The 17,847-nt window shown below is 43.9% G+C and overlaps 1 protein-coding gene across 1 annotated transcript in view; it reads left to right on the forward strand.

The window, feature by feature from the left end:
- LOC144773228 (E3 SUMO-protein ligase RanBP2-like) overlaps positions 1–17,847 on the forward strand; it is a 559,200-nt gene that overhangs the window by 509,925 nt on the left and 31,428 nt on the right. Inside the window, exon 26 of the mRNA XM_078658126.1 lies at positions 6,437–6,582. Coding sequence (XP_078514252.1) covers positions 6,437–6,582 — 146 coding nt within the window. The remainder of the gene's footprint in view (positions 1–6,436; positions 6,583–17,847) is intronic.

Raw genomic sequence — 17,847 nt, forward strand, 5'->3', positions numbered from 1 at the left:
TGGAGAATTGTGGAGCAAGGCGGGTAGACCTCCCTGAAGGACATATAAGTGGGATTTAGTCCAATTAATCCTAAACCCAGAATATCGACCAAACACTGCCAGTATGTCCAAGACTCCGATTAAGGACATTTTGGGATCTGTTAAATAGAGTAAAATGTCATCCGCATAGAGCGAAATGTGGTCTTCCCATTCAGGTGACCACAGCATACCTCGAATAACTGGATCACTGCTGATCCATGCTGCCAAGGGTTCCCATGCTAAAGCAAATAGGAGGGGGCGAGAGGGCAACCTTGGCAGGTGCCCCGGCTCAAGATAAGTGTCCAACTTTTTATTATTTACCACGACTTGTGCCATTGGCTTCGAATATAGGAGTCGAGCCCATCGAATAAATTCCTGGCCGAACCCCAGCATTCGGAGGACCGCTATAAGATAGGGCTATTCAATAGTATCAAACGCCATGGTGGCATCCAGGGAGACAAGGCAGCCAGTTCTAGGATCATGCCCGCCCTACCTAGGACCCCGTGGACTCGGCGCAGATTTAACGCCGTGTTCCGGTGTGGTATTAAACCGGATTGGTCTGGGTGTACCAGTTCTGAAATTATTTTAATTAGACGGGTAGCTAGGACTTTGGAAAGGATCTTAGGCTCAGCATTAAGGAGGGAGATCGGCCTGTATGTAGTGCAATCCGTTTTGGGTTTGCCTTCCTTATGTATGGTTACTATTTTGGCTATACGTTGGTCCATTGGCAGCTCACCTACTTTTCTGCTTTCCTCGAACATGTCCTTAAGATAAGGAGACAATTTATCAGGGTTGAGTTTATATAATTCAATTGGGATGGCATTCGGGCCAAGGGCTTTCCCCGAGTTTAGTGATCTGATCGCCTGCGCTATCTCATCTGCCTTCAGAGGGCAATCTAATAGTGCTGGTCCGCTGGGGAAAGAGTGGGGAGTGTGATGTCCTCCAACAACTCAGCAGTTTCTTCCTCAGTGTAGGGTGCCACTGCGGTGTACACCAGGTCAAAATTTCTTGGGGGTCAGTTATGCAAACATTATGAATGTCATGCAGAACTGGAACCAATCTGTTCACCCACTCGTGTCTATCAAGCCAAGCTATCAATTTTCCAGCTTTATTCCCTAGGACAGAAATCCTACCAAGTTTCTCTCTACCCAGCATTTTAGCTTTCTCTGTCACTAGTTCCCTGTATTCTTCCTGTTTAAGAGGCAACAGGTGGAGCGAGTCCGGTGTGGTCGTTGTTTCCATCTCTCTCTCTAATTGGTAGATATCGTCCTCTATATTAGACACTTCCTTTTGTTGTTCCTTCTTCTGTCCAGATGTTAGGGACAGAGCTTCCCTCCTAATCACTGTTTTGAAAGCTTCCCAGAGTATCTGGGAGGAATCTACCGTACCCGAGTTTTCATTGAAATAAGTGTCCACCGTCTTAGTGAGTTCCCTACGAATTTAGGGGTTGCAAAGATGCCAAGGGTTAATCGGGACCACCCTACCCACCGTAACCTGATCAAGGAGTATATGTACCCATATCGAAGAGTCGTCTGTAATGCCCCTAGCTAGGTGCCTGATTTCATGAATATGTGAGATTTGTGGGCTAGGAATCAAAATATAATCCAATCTGGATAGGCTGCCGTGGGCTCCAGAGTGGAAAGTGTGTTGTATACTCTCAGGGTTGTAGGTGTGCCAGCCATCCACCAATCCCATGGCCTCAAGAAAGTCTGGCAGCCATCTATGAGAAGGCCCCAACTCTCGCGTGGGTGGCGATCTAGTTTACCCGATCCCACAGAATCAAAATCACCTCCCAGTAACAACATTCCTTCAGGTAGTGAAAGGAGCGTGGTTCGCAGGTCCTGGAATGTAGTAGTTTGGAGGCCAGGTGGGACATAGACCTACACTAGTGTGATAGTTCGTCCCTCCCAGGACCCAGTGATACCTACATAACAGCCCCTGTCATCCTTCCAAGTAGAATCCACGTTAAGGGGGAAAGTGTTTTTCAGCATTATACCCACTCCTCCTGAACTTGTTGTGAACCCAGCATGTGCCACCAGCTTATATCCCAACCTGCACATAGCTTTACATGAGCTTCTTATCAAATGTGTCTCCTGAAGCAGAACGATGCCCGGGCCTTGTTTCCTGAGATATTGAAGGACTATACTGCGTTTAACCTTGTCACCAAGTCTGTTAACGTTCCAGCTCAGAATTCTGGCACTCTTATCCCACTGCGTATGCATTGAATCTAATGGAGATATCAATAGCCTCAGTCATGCTAATTACAGTGCTTGCAGATGTAGCAACTAAAAAAAAAACATAAAACCCCTTCCCAACAACCCCTTTCCCTGCTTCCCTGCCCAACCCATTTCCCAACACCCACCACCCTGCTACCTTGCACTCTAGGCGTAGAACTGCCCAGTCCGAACTTGCAGAGTGCCTGTCGGCCCAGTGAAATAACTAAAAGTAGAAAAAAGGAGGGTTGCCACTGCTCCATCTTCCTGTCCCCCCAACAACATTTCTGAATCTTGTGTCTCTAACTGGAGTGTCTTTTAAGTACCCCAGGCCAATAATAGTGAGATTGAGTTCAACCTATGGGTCCACTAGGACCCCCTGTTACCTGGGTAAGTCTGTATGAAGGATAATGGCACCCAATGAATCTCATATCCGAGCCTGTAAGTCTAAATCACTGTCACCATCTCTCTCTCCGGACCTGTTGTCCACTCGGCTATCGAGCCAGTCTGGAGACACCTCAGGATTGTCAAAGAACTATGCTTGTCCCTCCGCCTCCACACGGAGATGAGCCAGAAACATCATTGCGTATTTAAGTCCCCTCTCCCAGAGCTTCTTCTTGATGGCCGTGAAGGTTCGACGTCGTCTTTGTACCAGTTGCGTGAAGTCCGGAAAAAATGTAATATCAGCATTTTCTTAGCGCAGGGGTGCTACGGCCCGAGCATGCTGCAGAATTACATCTCTGTCCCGGAAGTTGAAGACACGTGCTATTAACGGGCGCAGGGGTGCCCCTGGTTTGGGCCGCCCGCCCTGGATTCTAGGTGCCCGCTCAATAGTGAAGAATTTCCCCAGCCCATTAGGTTTAAGTAGTTGAGGATAAGGTCTTCCACAAACAGATCTGGTGCTGGCCCCTCCGCTTTTTCCGGCACACTCAGGATGCGGATTTGTTGCGTCGCATACGGCCTTCGCAATCATCCAGCTTGCGCTCAGCCATCTCGCGGAAGGATTTAAGATCTTGCACCTCTCTTTGGAGTAGGTATACATCGTCTGTTAGACTGGCTGTCTTAATATCCAGAGTTTTGACTTTCTCGTTCATTTTTGTGAGATCAGTCCGGATTAGATTCACGTCGATGGGGATAGTATCCATTTTATGCTCTAGGGAAGATTTGACTACATTGATGGCCGCCATACATCCTGAAGGGTTAAGTCTGGGTTGGCACCCTCAAGGTCTACAGTTGCCTTAGGTGTATGATGCATGTCCGCAGGTGAGCCTCCAGGAAGGGTGTAATGATCAAGCTTATTTGATTGAACCTGCTTAGTGCCTCTGGGACCCCGGGCCGGGCCCTTCTTTGATTCATTTCCCCCTGCCATCGCGCACTCAAGGGCATCTGCACCTAAGCTCTGCGGAGGTAGCAAGCTCTTGCGTTTCCCGCTGACCGGCGACATCCAGTCCGAGCAGCCGTCTTCGCTCCACACTTTTACGGCTGGCAGAGGTACGTCAGCCCCAGGCGTCAGACGTTCAGCCAGGCCCAAAAAGACGGGACCTGTATCTCCAGTTCTAGACGTGCCACAGAGCTCAGGAGTGCATGGCTGGGCACCGCTCACCTTTGGCTACCTTTTGGAGAGTCCGAGAAGCAGGATCACTAACAAGATATGCGCCGGAGAGACTGTCTCGACGGAGCTGAGGTCTTACGCGGGCATCTTGCTTCGATGCTTGGCCACACCCCCCTTAAGCAGCATTCTTGAGAGTGACTTAACTATCTTTTGATTGGAAAGCCATAAAGGAGAAGACTAATACTTGTGGTTTATTTTTTCAACCATACTGAGTAAATGTTGTGGACTGACAAAGACGTGGATGTCCTAAGAAATATAGACTGAGGTGAAAACTGTGGATAGGAAAGGGAAAAAAAAGTACATCTTGAAGACAAACTCACACTTTTACGAAGCAGGCTCCGCAGGGTACTGGCTGAAGCTGTAGTTGCGAGTGGGGAATAATTGAGGATTTCTACTTGCATATTTATCCACCTCAGTATGTGTGTAAACCTGACTGAGAGCAGGTTATTGATTTACTTGCTCTTTCCACCCTTGGGATCATGAATGCCTAATGTCAGCTGAACTTTGGATTGGGGAGCGAGACAGGAGAGTGCCACTAGTTTAGGGATTGCTGCTTACACACTTTGACCAATGTTTTAGTCCAGTAAGTCCAGTGAAATGTGCCCTCTAGGTTGTATTCAAACAAGTACGCAAACATTCCCTTAACTACATGTGGTCTTTGGTTGCAGAAATTGACTTCATTGTGCATTAACCTATTTGCAAGATGCCTTCTATCAATTCTTTGTACATGGTTGGAGACAATGGTTCCAATTCACAAGCAAAAGCATGATGCCATATCTGTCGAGTTATGCTTCCACAGGGCCCTAGTTTAAAACTTTTCTGGAATTCACAAAGACCTCACCGGTTAGACTTAGGAAGATGCAACTTTCACAGTTTATGACATAATCCTGTGAAAGTTTTGTAAATGTTTTGGTTTTGTTTATTGGTAAACTCTAGTTATTTAAAAATGTACAGTTGTATGCTGGATGCCAAATGCCAGCGACCTTGTGAATTCACAATTATTGTCATTATCTTTTTTTTATTTTTTATCTTCACCTCTGCAAAAGATGAAATCCATTTGGTTGTGCTAATGCATTAACTTGTTTTGTTTTACCATTTAGGACAATCAAGTTGCATTTGTTTCAGCCTTCCTGCGAATATATAGAAAATGTGTATATGTAGCATTTTTCTGAAATGCTTACAAAATTATATATCTATCTATATATATTTTTATATATATATATATATATATATATATATATATATATATATATATATTTATATTTATTTATTTACTTATTTAAAATTAGATGCATTTGTTTGATTAGATTGTTACAGATAATCTACCTGTTCTTATCAAACCCTGCTGTCATTCCAAGCTTTGACACAGTTTTAATGGGCAACCTGAAAATGTGGAAAGTCTTTTTTTTGTGTTGTAAATATTTATTCAACTTTTCAAAAACATACCATACACAGTTTTTGCAATACAGTCAAAACATGTGTACATCTTTCCGGTACAGTTTCAAATATCGACCAGCATTAAGGGTAATATGTGCCCTAATTTTCCAGTAAATATTAATTACAATTCAGGCAAATGACAACACTCTGTAATGGAGTGTCTTTATTGCATTTACCCTGTCCGGGGGTTCTTATTGACTGGTGAGTCTAAAACATCTGATGCACCTAAACATATAGTCACATATAGTCACATAGGAGCCGCGCACTTAATTTTGCATTTTATCTCTGTGGTGTCCCTACTCATCCCAACACCTGCAGGAGTCTTCAGGGGTTGCCATATATGCCTTGGTTTTGAAGTAGGTGGGAGTAATTCTGCATTCGATCTTGCCATAATATTAGGTCTTGTAACCATTCTTTAAATTTGGTTGTCCTTCCTCCCCCCGATTTACAGGCAATCTTTCTCTTAGCTATCAAAAGCCGTAGCGCCAAATATTTCTTATGTACTGTTTTTATTTCTTTGGTGTATCCTAAAATGGCGATGATCGGGGATGTCTGGATTTCAAATTCTATTATTTTTGACAGTGCTACAAATACCTGGTGCCAGTATTCATTAATTTCAGGGCATTCCCATGCTAGGTGCAGAAACCTAGCACCTTCTGTTTTTGCACCGTTCGCACCTATCTGTGTCCCTTAAATTGAATTTGTGTAATTTAACTGGGGTATAATATAGGTGGTGTAAGAACTTATAATAGATCATACTTAGCCTGCTGTTAGCTGTAATACCACCAAGTTGCTTGCAACAGTATTCCCATTGCTGGTCTGACAATGTCATGTCTAGTTCTACTTCCCAGTGTGCGCGTGAAGATGACTGGGGTGGCTTACATGTTGTTTGCGTACTGTGATATATGAGAATGCTTCCAAAGTCTGGGACTTCATCAGATGGAAGTGATGAGTGGTCAGGAAGGATCATCACTATATCCTTGCTCTCATAAGATATTGAATTCAGTCAAGGTCCATATTCTATTAGCATATCGCACAAGTTTCATATACTTGAATCTAGACAAGAAGACTTAAGGTAGAGAAATAAAAGCATGGTTTGTGCTCTATAGCCAGGTTACTATCTGCTTTTTAAATAAGTGTTTCTTCACATTTACAGATAAGAACTTCTCATGGCAGAACTCTGGAGCAGTTCTTTTTTCTTCACAAGCAGCCAGTAAAGATGGTGATAATGAAGACGATGATGGAGAGGATGCTGCACAAAACGAGGATGTACATTTTGAGCCAATCGTGTCCTTAGTTGAGGTAACACCAAGCTTAGTTCAACTTGCACACTTGACCTAATAGTCATTTTGTATACGGTTTTATTTCAAGCCTAATGACCAAGATTATGCACTGAAGACGCAGGCGGCTTGGGGTTTAAAGCTTTCCAGACATGACCTTCTCATACTTTTCTCCATTAGTCCATTTTAGCCAAAAGCGAACTGTGTTAAAGTATTCTAAACATTTGAAATACACATTTCCAATTTCTCACTTCCTACATCGGTAACTCATTTGAGTCACAGCTGTTGTGCATGGGAAAACTGCATATTTCTAGCTTTTCTAAATCGTTCTTAAAAAAATTGATTTTAAAACTGTTAAGAGCACCGCTTGCAAAACCTGAAAATTGACGTAAGCTATATAGTCTGTTATCATGTACTTCAGCTGGATTGTTTTATTGGGTGGGTCTGCTGTGATGTATGTTTCGGGACAACACTGTGTGTTTTCCCCGTGGTGAGCTCCACAATCTTGTAAGCCCATTGAAGGTTCTATCTTTTGCTGTGTATTTTTGCTAACAGCTGTGCTGGGCTCTGATGCTGGGGCTACCCAAAGTGTAACCCTTTTTGTGAAGGTGGCTGCTGCTCATTCAGCCAAGGCTATGAGGTAAACTGCATGTGGTAGTAGTATGAATATAATCAAAATGCAGTCCTTTTATCTGTTCACCAATGGGAGAATGCTTATTCGCTATTAAACTCTTCTTCCCCCCTCCAAAAATGGTGTACCTGGTAGGTGGGAGATGTGACCACTCAGTCACTTTATTTTAGTGCAAGTATCCAGTACCAGAGAGAACACACTGACTCCTGTCAACCAGGCACCGAAGATACTTTCTAACAACTGATAAAAATACATACCAGGAGTAAACCATTTTATGGTTGTCCTTTCTTCTTCATATTTGGACTACGTATGGGAAGTCTGCTACCCCTTTGTGCTGTTTCACTTGAAAGAAATGGAAGCTCTAGATACCTGCACTAGTAGTTGCCCTGTACCTACAGAGAAGAAATGAATGGATTTCAATAAGGCTGCACAAGCCCCCCATCGTTGTCGGGTATATTTCAAAGAACAAAGACTGCTTTGGAACTGTGAGGATGCCCCAATCTGCCTGATTAGGAGAAGTGTAGTCTGGCACCAAGCAAAGCTCACGTGAATGCATTCAGCCCCTCCTGCTTCAACACACTACACATCCTTAAAAATTGTAAAAAATCTTCAGATGGATTCCTAAGAGCACCAGACGTACCGCCACCTAAGCCCTAATCACCAGCAGACTTGACTAAGTCAACGCACTCTCATGCCGGAATCTTCAATCACTGCCTCCACTATCTTCAGACCACCCAGAACACCGCCCCCAGACTCGTCCTGGACCTCCTCCTGTGTATCCACATCACGGCTCACTTCCGAAATCTATATTGCCTGCATATTCACACTCCTCACACAAGCATACAGGCACTGCAAAACATTGGACCAGCATACCTCAACTCCCGCCACCACTTTCACCAGGCACCTACGCTCTGCCTCTCTCTTGCTCTCCCCCACACACACACCCGCATTCACAGAACAGAAGGGCTAGCCTTCTCATACCTTACACCCAAAACATGGAAGGACCTCCTGCTACATCTAAGAGCCTCCTCCTCGCTTCTAGAATTCCGCAGGAAGCTGAAGACCTGACTCTTCAACTGAGACCTTGCAAACGACCTTCACGCCTGCTCCAGCGCCTGGATACCCCTCAGGTGATTAGTTGGGCTTTACAGATCCTTATAACATTACAAGTAGCAGTCCATCTCCTACAGATATTGAAGTTATTAAGTGTTAATAAGCCTTGACAGCTTGCCTTAGTTACATAGATAGTAAAGTGTCTAATACAAATCTTTTTGCTATCCAGTTTGAAGTGCTTAGGTTTATGTCATAGAACACGGTGGTATTTTACCTTACCTACTCCAAGTAAAGCTCACCAACATCTGACAATCCATGACTACAAGAAAATACCTCATGCACGGTTTCTCTCACCCTGTGGACTTCATCCTAGAAATATTTACTGTGTGTCTGTGGCACCATGTGGCATGCAGCCTATGTCAAAAGTGGGATATTTCAGTATGCACTCCCCTCCAGACTTGTAGTTGCATATAAATTCAAGTCATTCACCTCTTCCCCTTTTTGTGCCACTGTTTCGCCAATATACTCTGCCATTGTCTACCATTAAAGTTTTCAGCATGATCAATCCATTTTTATTTCATATTTTGGATGCTGGCTTTTCAAAACATCTTCTGCCCCTTAAGCACCTGCCCTCTTAAACCGCTCTTTCCTCTAGATCAGATTGAACTGTGCTTGCTTCACAAGTGGATTTCAATTTACATTAGCCATCTTCTTATGTCTTTGCTGTTTGGGTGATGGTCTCTCCTTTGAAGTTGGTTGGCTGATGCGGTGCTTTCATTGACTGGGTGCCGAGCCCCTTTTGTTAAATATGTTCATCACTCTCCTAAAGGGCATTGTGAATACTCCTCTCTATATGAATTCATCACTTTGCAAAACATCAGAATTTTGCAACTTACAATGAGTACAGGCTTAAGACGGGTGCGCTTATGGTTTCACTGGGTTGCCCTAGAGTTGGAGACTTGCAAACTAAACTCTTAAGTAATTCACGTGCTTCATATACAAGCTCACTTGAGGTACCCCTGTGATGTGGAGTAAGCTGGTCTCCATTCTGAGGTGGCTGTCATAGCCCAAAGCTTCTGGTCCTGATATCGGGTTGGCAGCTCTGCCCAATTCTAACAAAATGTGCTTGTCTGAGGCATCCTCAAAGGCTAAGTCGAGCCGCCTTCCCCACAACTGTACCAGTGTGGTTTTCGGAGGTAATAGGACGACTTCTGATCTTGCTGGTTCAAACTGTGTCCCACCTGTGTCCCCGGAAACATCATTGTGTACTTAGGCACTATAAGAAAGACCATAAGATTAAAAATATATACATTTGCCATTAGCTCTATGATTCTCCTTTGTCACATCTCTGTTTCATCCAAGTGATGCTTATGCAGTTTTTCTGGAACAAATGCTTGACTAAGAAGCATCGGAAGTGAAAATTCTCATCAATGCGGACTCCAAAAGTCACCTGGGATGAAAGAGAAATACTATGCGGCTCAATTCATTTAGGGCTTCATGAGGTATATCGGAGCGATAGAGACTCTGATCAAGGGTCTCTTCAGAAATTTCCAGAATTAAGCTCACTACATACATTTTGAAAGGGACTCTCTGTGAAGATTTCACCCTCCGTAGTTACATTTTGAAAGGGACTCTCTGTGAAGATTTCACCCTCCGTAGTTACATTTTGAAAGGGACTCTCTGTGAAGATTTCACCCTCCGTAGTTACAAGTAATTAGTGGATTCAAGTATTAGTCAGTGGGCTTCATTCTGGCATTTCCTATTAATCATTAAGGACCATGAGATCCTAGGATCTCTGCAGATTCCCCATCCATCTATATTTTTTAAGGGCCTCAGTAAGCAAATTATTCCCATTATTGTTCCTCAACTGCTCTTGGTTCAACTTTATCTTCCAGCGCACTTACCTGAAGTGGAGACTCCTTGGACCCTCTGGTTTGCACACCCAGGTCGTCTTCCTCCCCATTGGCAGAGAATGAGGATAGATTCAAAGTTGTCTGGAATCCTGAAGGCATAATGGTACTCTAGCAAGTGGTTTGTTACTTTCCTTAAGAAATTGTTTCCCGTAATGGTCCTTGTTCCCAATGAAGTAATGTTGCATGAATATCAGAACTTTTCCTGTTGAGTAGCTGTAAAGAGGAGTTAATTGCATATGACCTATAAGGATCCTACAAACTGTTCCCTCTTAACCAGCTCATCTGTAACCATCCCTGCTTGACCTACCCTCATATCATCAAAAGAACCTTTGGAAATTCAAGCAATACCATACTGACAGCAGGTTACTAGCAGCCACACTCAATGTCCATATGAACTACGTCCCTTCACACTTCAGATACCACAGCATATTATCCGTGAATTTTGTTGTTACTTTAAGTTGGGGTGAATTGTCAATTTAAGTTGATGATAAAGAGCATTATCATCTGATATTCAAAGTAAGACTTGCCCAGGTATCTTTAACCGCATGCGTGCGGCATGATTTCCGCCCGCACGCTGAGAATTTGTAAATGCCTTTATTCATGACGAGCTGGGCTCGTCATGAGCGTGCGAGGAGGCTACCTCATGACGAGCCCAGCTCGTCATGAGCGTCGAAGGGGTTAAGATTTTTGTTCAGGTCTGGATGAGCCATGCTCACACCCCAGACCCCAGTACAATTACCATTGTGATTTTTTTAGGATGTGCTGCTGTCTCTCAAGCTATAAAAGGCAGCCTTTAGTGTTTCTTTCACTTACTGGTTGCCATGGAGGCATGTTTGTATCAGCTCCTATGAGGTCATCAGACCGGGGAATCCTTGCCTATGTGATGGGCGTGTGATCTAGAACCACTGACACTTCACTTCTGTGTGATGTCCATTTGTTCTAGCACTCCCCATCCCTCTGAAGCTCAGCTTGAAGATAAAGAAAGTGTGACTAACCAGCAAAAATGCCTTTGTATTAACATAATGCTTCAATGTCTTTTTCAACTGAAAGAAAGCCCTTGACAAACATCTAATAGCAAGGTTGGGATTGCAATTTTCTCACCCAGAATGACTGAGGCAGTGGTAAGTCTATGGTTTTATAATTGTCCAGGTTTACAGCATAGGGGATTAAATGGGGGGTTTAGTTGTTGGTAATTCTAATTGTTTGTGTTACATCGTTGTTTTGCGGAAACTTGTTGCGTAAAAACCTTGAGATAGCTATATATATATATATATATATGTATACATGTATATGTATGTTTATTCGATCATTAACATTATCATATACATACATAAAATCACAAGGCAGACAATAATTTATAATGTCGTTAAAAACACAAATCTTAAAATAGCATCAACTTCAAGTGCCTATACATCAATTGTAAAAAGTTTATAACATTTGTAGTTACATGTGATGATTAAAAGATTTCTATTTTACCTAAAATCAGAGTTGAAGTAGCTCAGCTCTGTCATTACCCCACTGTCCCAGTAACTAGTCTAGAACCGGCTTACTTACATATTCAAAAATCTATTACAAGATAATATTTTACCACTTTAGATCTCAGCCACCAGGCATGGAGCAAATATCTTGAAATTGTGAATACAAGCCACCTTGTAGTGTCAGACCTAAATATACGTAAGGTATCCAAGAGGCGAGAAAAAGAAAGCAGTTGACAGGCGGGAATAATCCCGGTTTTCCTAAGATTTGGTTAGGCAGGATAGAAAAAGATAAAATGTTCTAGAGTCTCTGGGGTAGAATGACAAGATGGCCACTAAGAGCTTACAGAGACATTAGCCCTGTTACTTTTCATTATGTTCAGTTGGAGGACCCCATACCTAACTTGTATGTAAAGTGCATGTGCCTGCGGTTGTTCAACATCATCCATTTACAGATCCAACTTAAAACAGCCCTCGACATTCGAAAAGCTGGCGGTTAAAGTGCTGAGTTCCCTGACATCAGTACAAGAAGAATTAATTTACTCCCAATACCTTATTTTAGCTGGGGTACCATTTTCTTTGTGATAGACTTTGCGTCCTCTCACATGAATCCCAAGCCCAGTCTGAAAAAACAATCCTTAACCTTATTAAACCAAACCAAACTCCCTGATTGTTTTTGTAGAATTAATAATTAAGGCGTCCTTAACCGGAATCTGGGTGCTACTGGTCCATAGTCCTACTCAAAACAGAAGCACCTTAAGAATAGCGAAATGGCTAATAGATTTGAGACCAAGGTCAAGGCATAGAGGTAATAAGGGCGTGTTCATTGGAAGATTGAGGATCGCCCTTAAGAATTTATTCTCACTGACCTCTTGTTGTTTTAGGCACTCCAGACCCGCCAGTTCCGCCCGGTCGCACCTAGCCCTTTTGCTCGATGTAATTCTAGGGTCGGAGAAATGGGACGGAAAGCGGAACATTTTACCCTCTTCGCTATTGCACAGTCCACATGTTATAGTGTCAGTACACTCTTCTTGATTTGGGAGTCTTGACCTGCTCTAAAAATTCTGTGCCCAGCCTCACTTTACCCTTGGTAGATTTATAGAGATTAAAAGCCATGAATTTCGTTTTAGAGCAGTTTATTTCTAGGCCCCTATTTTTACATGCTCTTGCAAACTTGGTGAGGACGTTCTGGATGTCCATTGGCGTTTTCAATATGAGCAGCGTGTCATCTGCAAATAGCAAGGAGGGTACGGGATTATCTGCTAATTTAGGCGGGTCGCCTCTGCAATCATAAAGATCGCTTATGAGCCCATTCATATACAAAGTGAACAGGGTGGGGGCGAGGACACAACCCTGGAGTACCCCCTCAGAGTCTGAAATGTTATTGGTAAGACTGCCATCAGAGTTCCACCTAACTTTGGCATAGTTGTCTTAAAGTAGGCAAACCAATAGTTTAAGTAAACCACTGGGGAGTCCTAAGTCCCTGAGGGCAGCCCAGAGTTTAGTGCGATCTATAGAGTCGAATGCCATTTTAAGGTCGACAAAAACGACATACAAATGGCCCCTCCTGATCAGCATTTCTTTCCAAATGAGCGGGAGAAATCTAAATACCTGATCTAGGGTACTCGTAGACGCCCTAAATCCTGCCTGCAGATGGGAGAGTATATCGTTCTCTATCCAGCTTTGGAGACGTGTCAAGATAATTTTGCTGCAAACCTTCTGGGAAACATCTGAGGCTGATTTGCCTGTAATTCACCGGATCCCCCGTGTCTCCCTTTTTAACAAGCATTGGAAATGCAATAGGTCTCGCATTAGAAAAGTTGGAGTTATTGGTCTTGTAAATGACATATTTTATTTATTTGTTGGTTTTTAAAATTGCTAAATTGATGGCTTTGTCATTTACAATGCCAATAGTTATAACTTTCGCGAATGTGACACCTATAGCATTTGGAATGCAACATGTTTTGTATTTACGTGACTTAGATGGCAGCTCTGGTCGTTAGGCCAGATCTCTAGAGAGCAGGAGAGTGCAGCAGGGGAGAGAAGCACAGCAATGCAATAGGTCTCGCATTAGGAAAGTTTGAGCTATTGGTATTGTAAAGGACACATTTTTTATTTATGTGCTTGTTTTGAAAATAGCGAAATTAATAGCTTTGTTATTTACAATGCCAATAGTTTTATCTTTCGCAAATGTGACACCTATTGTAACACAATATGTGTTGTGAGGGTGAGTGAGGGTTGAGGGTGAGTGAGGGTGAGGGGTTGAGGGTGAGTGAGGGGTTGAGGGTGAGGGTGAGGGGTTGAGGGTGAGTGAGAGTGAGGGGTTGAGGGTGAGTGAGGGTGAGGGGTTGAGGGTGAGTGAGGGTGAGGGGTTGAGGGTGAGGGGTTGAGGGTGAGTGAGGGGTTGAGGGTGAGAGTGAGGGTGAGGGGTTGAGGGTGAGTGAGGGGTTGAGGGTGAGTGAGGGTGAGTGAGGGTGAGGGTGAGTGAGGGTGAGGGGTTGAGGGTGAGTGAGGGAGGGTGAGGGTGAGTGAGGGCGAGGGGTTGGGTGAGGGTGGGTGAGGGTGGGTGAGGGTGAGGGTGAGTGAGGATGAGTGAGGGTGAGTGAGGGTGAGGGGTTGAGGGTGAGTGAGGGTGAGTGAGTGAGGGTGAGGGGTTGAGGGTGAGTGAGGGGTTGAGGGTGAGTGAGGGGTTGAGGGTGAGTGAGGGTGAGGGTGAGTGAGGGGTTGAGTGAGGGTGAGGGAGGGTGAGTGAGGGGTTGAGGGTGAGTGAGGGTGAGTGAGGGTGAGGGTGAGGTTGAGGGTGAGGGGTTGAGGGTGAGTGAGGGTGAGGGGTTGAGGGTGAGTGAGGGGTTGAGGGTGAGTGAGGGAGGGTGAGGGTGAGTGAGGGTTTGAGGGTGAGTGAGGGTGAGGTTGAGTGAGGGTGAGGGGTTGAGGGTGAGGGAGGGTGAGTGAGGGTGAGTGAGGGTGAGTGAGGGTGAGGGTGAGGGTGAGTGAGGGTGAGTGAGGGGTTGAGGGTGAGTGAGGGGTTGAGGGTGAGTGAGGGTGAATGAGGGTGAGTGAGGGAGAGGGTGAATGAGGGTGAGTGAGGTTGAGGGTGAGTGAGGGGTTGAGGGTGAGTGAGGGTGGGTGAGGGTGAGTGAAGGTGAGGGTGAGGGTGAGCGAGGGTGAGGGTGAGTGAGTGTGATGGGAGATGTATATGGGCATATAACGAGAAAGCGAAAGTGAAAGAACAGGTGATGTGGAGGACTCAGAGGTAATCAGAACGGGGCCGAACGCAGAGGAGATGGCTTCGAGCTCCAGTACACCACCCTGGCAGCAGGTGTAAGGTGGCTGAAGCAGACAATGCGCATCTTGACGACGGAGAAATCCCATTTCAAAAAGCATCCAGGGCCCTGCATTATAGCTTTGGGCTTTGCTGACAATCACTGATCAGGAAGTCCTTTGCTAACTGGTAACGACCTCTGCTACTGGACGCAGCCTGTGGTGGGCACATTGCTTGTACTGCAGAAAAAGACAGAGTTTAAGCAGCACGTGAGAAGATCGGGCTGCAGGTGGGAGCAAAGTACAGGCCCTGCACCCTCCTCAGTCTGCATGCATGCACGGAGCTTGAATTGCCGTGGCTCTGAGATTTTGGTGGCATACTACAAAGTTGCCAGGTTTTGCATGTATGTGCACTGAACACCAGGTTTGTAGAACTGAGCTTTGATTTAACAAACGAGTGTCTTCTGGGAGTTGTAGTTTTCGTGTGCCAATATGTAAAAAAAATAGGCTAATCTCCATGCCCGATAACTATCTGTAGTAGAAAATATCAGGAGTAAGAGAGATGGTGATCGGCACAAATGAACGGCTGGTAACCTTATTTGTGGCACAGAACAGTTTGCAACCAAAAAGATTGGCTTTCTGGATAAGAAAGTAAGGTTAGCAATAGGCAAAGAAAAGAGACTGCTAGAGGCACACACAAAAGCCAGCTGCTGCTGTGTGTAGGACCACCGGTGAGCCCAGCCTGCCTTGAGCATGTAAACACACTCCATTCAGCGTCATCGGAGTGCAAAGTTCCCAGAGAAACAAGAAAGGAAACAAGACGGAGAGCATTGCTGTGGGAAGGGGGGGGAGGAGAAATGCACACGGCGGGCAGGGGAGGGGCGGAGCGGGGAGAGCGGCATGAGGGTGTGAAGCAGCCGGGGCCTTTGAAGTGAAGCTAAGCTTCACTTCAAAAGGTGTGGGAGGAATGCGGCTGAGGGAACAGACGGCGATTTGGTGATGTGCACGTGCATTTTAGGTCAATGCGCTTGCGCATTGACCTAAAAGCCACGGGCACAGCAGCAAATCGCCACAGTTAGGTAAGCTTTGTTTAAAGCCCTATAGTCTCGCTTCTCTCAATGTGCATGCGCATTGATAGGTCACGAGACCTAAAAATGGGGATTATTTCAGTGCCTTTCCAGGTCATGGGGATACCCCCCCTCGTACAATAGCATTAAAAACTGTATCAGTGGTCCCCATATGGTGGGCTCTGCTTTAAACAAATCTCCTGGGAGTCTGTCTAGCCCTGGAGCTTTCCTAGTCTGCAGAGAGCTAATAGCTGAATAAATTTCCTCAATGGAAAAACTAACTGCATCATCCTGTACTTTGATAAATTAATAGCTAAAGCATTAGCAGTTTTTTGCTCAAACAGCACTCAGTGAACTTTGACAATACGGGGGGCAAGACTAAAGCCCATGGTTATCAGTAGTGCAACCTTTCAGAACCATAACCTTCACTTAAAGCTTTATACTACAAATAATTTCTTTCTGTTTAAATCTGTTAGGCAAATTAGGACATTGAGGCACCAAGGTGACTTGGATAGCATTTGGCTCAAGAGTTTTGGAGTTTAAATGATACGAAGGAACCACAGATGAGATTACCTGGCTTATTAATTTAGTTGGTGACCCTACTTGTTCACCTGCCCATCCCTATTAGACATTGTGTTTGAAACTGAATACCCCGTTGTAACTAAATTCATCACTAAGTATATGGTCTTTTCTCTAGAGTGCATTCAAGGAAAATATATACCCTTAACAGTGGTATGATCTCCCTTTTACATGTCTCACGAAGCCAAGAACACTCCACAATATGTTTTACAGACCATTTGGACAGATGATGGTGGTCATTTTTAAGCAATCCAGTCACGCCAATTAATTTTCTGAGCAGGGCCTTTGAAAATATGGCATCAAAATGTATCACTTACACTGCAAATAGCTATAATGGAATGCTGGTGCTAGGTGGCATAGACATTTAATTTTCTCCATGGTATATTACATTTCTGTTACTTAGTAGTTACCTCCATTTAACGAATACAGCATATTGTATTTGCCTTGTTACCTTTTATTCTACCTGAATTGGAGAGCTGCACTTTAAGACAAAACTTACAATATAAAGCAACGAAGAACAATCTTAAATGGAGTATAAAACAAAAGAATTATATATATATATATATATATATATATATATATATATATATATATATATATATATATATATATATACACACACTCAAAACAATAACCAGGCAAATACAAAGTGAGTAGGTGTCCCTTAAGATATTTATTCAAAACCAAATTGCCTGGTAAATATTGATTATTCTACCAAACTGACATCAGCTAGTGAATGCGGAGTGTGGGAAGTTATGAGACCACCCCGTCCCCTTCCCTCAACATGACACAGTTAGTAGTATTTAGGCAGGTTTTTGAAAGTGGATACCAAGGGTATGTCAGACATCTCAACAAAGATTGACTATATGGTTTCTGTGTAGGATCTTTACGTTTTGTAAGATGGTGGTAGTTTTTTGCAACTTTTTCCGAATTACTTTGTACCAATGTTTTGGTACCACAAGGTAGGCGTACTAGACTGGTTCCTTTATTTGGCCACCTTAGGTCAGTGAGACGAGACATTTATTGACTTAGCAATAGCCATCTCATTGGAGGAGATATGGTTTAGGGATAGGATTGCAGGCAGGTAGGTATGATTTGTGGCGTTGAGACTGTCAATCAGTTTAGTTTGTGAATGGATCAAGCTATACAATGATGAGTCTGGCAGTCCACCATACAGTATTAAGACCTCTTTGTTACTAGATTGAATTTATATTCCATTATGTAGAGCTTTTGTGTTGTGTTAGTTATTTGTGGGTGTCTTTTCATACTAGCATGACATGTTTAAGGAAAGCAGAATAAAGAACACCT

Source organism: Lissotriton helveticus, chromosome 8 (genome assembly GCF_964261635.1).
Source record: "Lissotriton helveticus chromosome 8, aLisHel1.1, whole genome shotgun sequence".
Classification (NCBI taxonomy): Eukaryota; Metazoa; Chordata; class Amphibia; order Caudata; family Salamandridae; genus Lissotriton; species Lissotriton helveticus.